Raw genomic sequence first — 5,922 nt, forward strand, 5'->3', positions numbered from 1 at the left:
GCTACAATTTTTGGGTATCCGATCTTTATAAACTGTCGGAATCCCGAGCGAAGGTTCGGTTACTATCACATCCCTAGTTATTACGACTATTTGGTGGAATCGTTGATAACAAAATTCGATAGGTCAACTAACTCTAGTCTTACGAATTCTTCTAAATATAAAAGTTTGACCGACTCGTTGAATATTATTGGATCTCGATCGTCATCCGTGTCGTTTTCAGCAGGATCCTACGATCGACTCGTCGTTTCAATCATCAAACCGAATGTTGTCCTCAGTCTTGACGTTTTCGCTAGTTTTACGTTCCGCATTCGATAGAAAATCGAGGATGAGCCTCATCGCGCTGTCCGGAAGAATTCTGCGGATAAAAGGAGAGAGCTGTCATCAGCGACGAACAATTTCGTGTCTCTCATTAAACGTTTCACCTGTTGATTGTGTTTAAAATAAGCAGACATCGCGGTATCGTGTATTCGGTGTAATTCCTTCTTATTGCTTTGATCACCTCTTGCGCAACGTATTCCGGGGACAGGACTCCGAAAATGTAAGGGAACCTTTTCATAGGATACATAGGCGAAAATTAATTTTCGACTTGATATGTAAAAGAGATCTTGAGAGATATGATGGAGAAGAGAAATTAGATATCGAAGATTTGTAATTTGATGTTCGTTTCGCACCTGTATTTCGGATCTCTAGCTAAACCGGTATTCACGTAAAACGGATAAACGGTTGTAAATCGTATATTAACGGATTTATGATCCTGCCGCAACTCTTCGTGAAGCGCTTCCATTAATCCTGTTAAGTAAGTCGATGATACAATCGTCGCCATTACATAATCTAATCGAAGTTCAAAGATTTGGCAGTGAGGTATACCTCTGACTGCAAATTTCGAAGAACAGTAGGTCACTTTCTCGGAAACGCCGTACATGCCGCACATACTACACAGGCACACTATGTGCCCCTTCCGATTTTTGATCATGCTTGGCAGGAGAGCTTCGATCGTCTGATAAAATGAATCATCGCTAGACTGCGGATTTTATGCATTTATGACAAAATGGGTACGTACAATTTCAAACAGTGCAGGTATTAAAAAGATTTAACGAATTTTCTCAAACGTTAAAAACCGTTCGTACCGTAATCTCCCTATTTTTCCCATATTCTGCAAAGTTTCAGCTTTGATTTGAAAAAAATTTCATCGCTCTACCTCATTTCCGTCGAAAATTCTTTGATTTTGAATCGAGTTTGGTGCAAATTTTCCACTGTGAGCCGGCGCGGCACTAATTTCTGCGAAGCACTAACTTCAAACACAGCTGCCATAGGTAAAAAATTGTCGCAGTGAGTTCGCGGGGTACTCAATCGAATCGGCAGAATCTCTGCTTCAATCTGACGTTCGGATCACGGTACTACGATCATTTCTCGCCGAGATACAGCGAGTTGCATTTTTTAAGGATATTTTCAGAAACACCTGGTATATCGAAATGTTATCGAAATTGAAAAAACAAAAGGAGAAAAAGGAAAAAGCTTTCTATTGCTTTCTTGCACAAGATTCTACGATAATTTTTTCGCTTTCTGGAGCCAGTTAAAGTTAAAAAGCCCATATTTACTTCGATGTTGAATAACTCGAATAAAAAAAAATCGCACAATATTCAACAACCACACAATTTACACAGGAAAGATAGCCCTTCCAAATGACATTAACGCGATTTATCAAAAAAATTTCTTGCTCCCCGTGTGATGTTCCAAAGTTGCACAAAATTTTTGTTAACCGTCAATGTTGTCTTCATCTCGCTATAACTTTGTAAAAAGCCAACATAGCAACAATTTCAAACGGAGCATCTGAAACTAGAGGTTTCAGGCTTTCAAACCATTGTTTAACGATATCGATACGGCAATTTTTGACGGAGTTATGATCACGTAAAGTGGGACTTTGAGCGTTAATATTTCGCGGATCCATACCCAGAACTGCGAGAGGACGTTAACATTGAATGTTTTCTCGACCAGATTTTGATCCTGATGCAGAAATCGGCTGTGATACAGCACGGCAGCGTTATTAATTAGGATGGAGACGTCCGGTACCCCTTGCTTCCTCATCAATTTCACCGTTTCTTGGACCTCCAGCCTCTTCGACACATCAACGGCAAAACCGTACACCTGGATCGTACAAAATTAAAACGAAAGCCTATCTTATCATTTTTGTTCAACATCTTTTATCTCACTTCTCCACCATTCTCGGACACGGTTCTTATTGTTGACCGGTTCGCCTCGATGTTCGTGTCCCAGCAAACCACTATACACCCTAGGGCGCCTAATTGAATGGCTAATTCGCGACCAATTCCGTGTCCAGCCCCGGTAATCTAATCAAAAGATATTGCGGAATTTATAATTGCGACTGCAAACCAAAATGACTTAGTTCGCGTGGCCTCTTTTAAGGAACACCAGAGTTGTATATCATTATCTCAATACAACTATTCTATAGTATAGTAGAGCATTCATTATTCGAACCTCGATTATCCGAACCACTCGTCGCTATCTCCACTACTTCTTGGAACGAGTGTAGCCTACATTACTGTATTATACATAATTACTATGCATCTTTGCATACATATATTTTGCATTGTACTCTTGTATTTAATAAGTAATTTCAGGTTTAATTCTTATGGTTCTAAATTGAGTAAGTACATTATGTTTTGATGTCCCAATTGATTCGGATAATTGACGCTTTGAATGTAAATATATTCTTGGAGATGTAATGTACAATTCTTTTAGCTTCTGACGACAAATATGATGTACGCGACGGGTAACGGGAAATGTTGTAATGAATTCAGTGTCGAGGAAAACTAAAGCGACGTTCAAGCTATACGACCTAACCCAGACCTTACTTAGAGGATCGAGAAATCGAAGAATGCTGCACTGATCTAACGTGTTTAATATTGTTGTAATTTACCAGCACCGTTTCTCCTAACAAGTTCTTCGAACCAAAGGGTACAATCCCTTTAATAGTTGCGGTTATTATAGTTACACCGACATTCACCGATAGAATAAAGATCTTGTACAGTAATCGCAAATGGCCAAGTTGAAATACACGGACTATACTTGGCATTGCAACTTGTTCAGTTTATTATCATAATTATGGCTACCATTTCCATGTTTCGCAAAGAAAGCAGATACGTAAAGTCGCAAACAGCTTTAAATTATGCACATATTCAATAACTCAATACATTCCTCAAACTTTTCGACAGATACCGTACATTCTTTTTTTCTGCTGATTTATTGCAAACTTCACCTAATCACTTTCGGTGTAGTTCATGAGAGATTTTGTCATGACTGTATATTTACGAGAATTATACATATAACATGGATATAAGATTAAATTACTTTAATTGGTGGTGGGGATGCATTATTGGTTGGACTGTTTATTTTGAAAGTGGTGCAAGCCCATTTTTTTTGAAAAGTTAAGGAAACGACAAATGTACACGTAATGTATTGCGAATTTTTTATTTATATAACCAATTCGTAATTTCAAAATATTTCATAAACGAGAATTATTAACTTTCACTTTTGTATACATAAATATTCCAAGAATCGATCTGTGAGAACAGAAATATGTTGAAAAGACTTTACTGTAAAAGATTAAATGGCAAGGTGGTCAAGGGAGTGCTTGGCCACATCGTTGGCAAAAGGAATTACTATAAACATTAATTAGCTAGAATTAATAAATGTCTCATAGTATTATTTTGAATAAATTAATGCGTGCAAATGTTCATGGTTTAAAAGTTATTCTGTGTCTCGAGTTTTATTGCCTATTTTTACGAAAAAATTAGATGGCTAGGTGGTCAAGGGAGTGCTCGTTAACATCGTTAGAAAAAGGAATTGTTATAAACATTAAACAGCCAGATAGAATAAAATTATCTGTGAATTGTATCGAATAAATTAATGCGTGCGAATGTTCATGGTTTAAAAGTTATTCTATATTTCGAGTTTTATTGTCTATTTTTACGAAAAATTTAGATGGCAAGGTGGTCAAGGGAGTGCTCGTTAACATCGTTAGAAAGAGGAATTGTTATAAACATTAAACTGCCAGATATAATAAATTTATCTGTGAATTGTATCGAATAAATTAATGCGTGCGAATGTTATGGTTTAAAAGTTATTACGTATCACGAAAACTATTAGCCACTTTGACTAAAAAATTAGGTGGTCAGATAGCCAAGGGATTGCTTGTTGACATCGCTGTCAAATAGAATTGTTATAAACATTAACCAGCTGGAAATAATAAATTTTTCAATAATTGTCACGGCGATCGACATCGATCGATATTCGGCGGAGTGGGGGGCGCCGCTGGAGCTCGGCAGATCGGCGAGAGCTCACCGTTGGTCAGTCAGTCGGGGCGGGGGAAGCGGGGTGAGCGGACGTGCTGCGTGACCAGGAGCGCCAGGAGAACCGGAGGGACCAGAGGTGGACCAGAGGTGGACTAGAGGTCATCTACAGTTACCCTGGCCTACCTTCAACTGTCAATTCAAGGAACAACGGTAAGTTTGATTACAAATATTTTTCAAAACTTCTTTTGTCTTTTTAAACTCGTCCTTCATACTTTTGAAATTTTTATCGAGACTTTCAATGAAGACTATTGAGTCTTCTTCAAATTTATCAATTTTATTCTTTATAAAAATTACATTTTGAGCGTCCCACTCGTATGCAGGATTATAATTGCTCTTGTGAGCTGCTCGTTGGTTGTTTTCGCACTCGTGTGCGGGGTTATAGTTATTCTCTTAAGATAAGAGTACTTGTCCACGTCGTTGGCAAAAGGAATTATTATAAACATTAATTATGTAGCTAGAATTAATAAATGTCTCATGGCATTATCTTCTATATAATAAAAATCAATTTTGAATAAATTAATGCGTGCGAATGTTCATGGTTTAAAAGTTATTCTATATTTCGAGTTTTATTGTCTATTTTTACGAAAAATTTAGATGGCAAGATGGTCAAGGGAGTGCTCGTTAACATCGTTAGAAAAAGGAATTGTTATAAACATTAAACTGCCAGATATAATAAATTTATCTGTGAATTGTATCGAATAAATTAATGCGTGCGAATGTTATGGTTTAAAAGTTATTACGTATCACGAAAACTATTAGCCACTTTGACTAAAAAATTAGGTGGTCAGATAGCCAAGGGATTGCTTGTTGACATCGCTGTCAAATAGAATTGTTATAAACATTAACCAGCTGGAAATAATAAATTTTTCAATAATTGTCACGGCGATCGACATCGATCGATATTCGGCGGAGTGGGGGGCGCCGCTGGAGCTCGGCGAGAGCTCACCGTTGGTCAGTCAGTCGGGGCGTGGGAAGCGGGGTGAGCGGACGTGCTGCGTGACCAGGAGCGCCAGGAGAACCGGAGGGACTAGAGGTCATCTACAGTTACCCTGGCCTACCTTCAACTGTCAATTCAAGGAACAACGGTAAGTTTGATTACAAATATTTTTCAAAACTTCTTTTGTCTTTTTAAACTCGTCCTTCATACTTTTGAAATTTTTATCGAGACTTTCAATGAAGACTATTGAGTCTTCTTCAAATTTATCAATTTTATTCTTTATAAAAATTACATTTTGAGCCTCCCATTCGTATGCATGATTACAATTGCTCTTGTGAGCTGCTTCGTTGGTTGTTTTCGCACTCATGTGCAGAATTATGATTGGTCTTCTGACTGTTGAATTGAATTTCCAATTGTTTGCATCGGAACTTTAACAAGTCCCGCTTCGAAACATTTTCATATCTTGTCTGAAATTGGTATTCCTCCGATCGGAGGTCCCCCAGGGGCTCACTCACGGATGGTGCCGTGAGTGAGTACGGGGTGCCGCGTCCCCGGGGTACCCGAATCGCCTATAGGCCGCACCCGTGTGCGGGGTTTGTTTGGCTCCCGTGA

The 5,922-nt window shown here is 38.4% G+C and overlaps 1 protein-coding gene across 1 annotated transcript; it reads right to left on the minus strand.

Moving 5' to 3' along the window:
• Positions 1-366: 366 nt before the first annotated feature.
• Positions 367-3,094, minus strand: Firl (firelighter). The gene is made up of 5 exons (XM_076427997.1): positions 2,939-3,094; positions 2,211-2,348; positions 1,951-2,145; positions 672-1,021; positions 367-548 (listed from the first exon to the last, which is right to left on the minus strand). The coding sequence occupies exons 1-5, from the start codon at positions 3,092-3,094 to the stop codon at positions 419-421; spliced, it is 969 nt and encodes a 322-aa protein (XP_076284112.1). The 3' UTR covers positions 367-418.
• Between the last annotated feature and the right edge of the window lie 2,828 nt (positions 3,095-5,922).

The sequence above is a fragment of the Lasioglossum baleicum genome, chromosome 7 (genome assembly GCF_051020765.1).
Source record: "Lasioglossum baleicum chromosome 7, iyLasBale1, whole genome shotgun sequence".
Lineage (NCBI taxonomy): Eukaryota > Metazoa > Arthropoda > Insecta > Hymenoptera > Halictidae > Lasioglossum > Lasioglossum baleicum.

Bases quoted from the DNA above. Each gene is read 5' to 3' on its own strand.
- Firl (XM_076427997.1), bottom strand. From the start codon at position 3,094: ATGCCAAGTATAGTCCGTGTATTTCAACTTGGCCATTTGCGATTACTG. The intron at 1,022-1,950 runs GTATGGATCCGC...TAAAATCCGCAG, and splicing joins ACGTCCTCTCGCAGTTCTGG to TCTAGCGATGATTCATTTTA. The intron at 549-671 runs GTGCGAAACGAA...TCCTATGAAAAG, and splicing joins GCTAGAGATCCGAAATACAG to GTTCCCTTACATTTTCGGAG.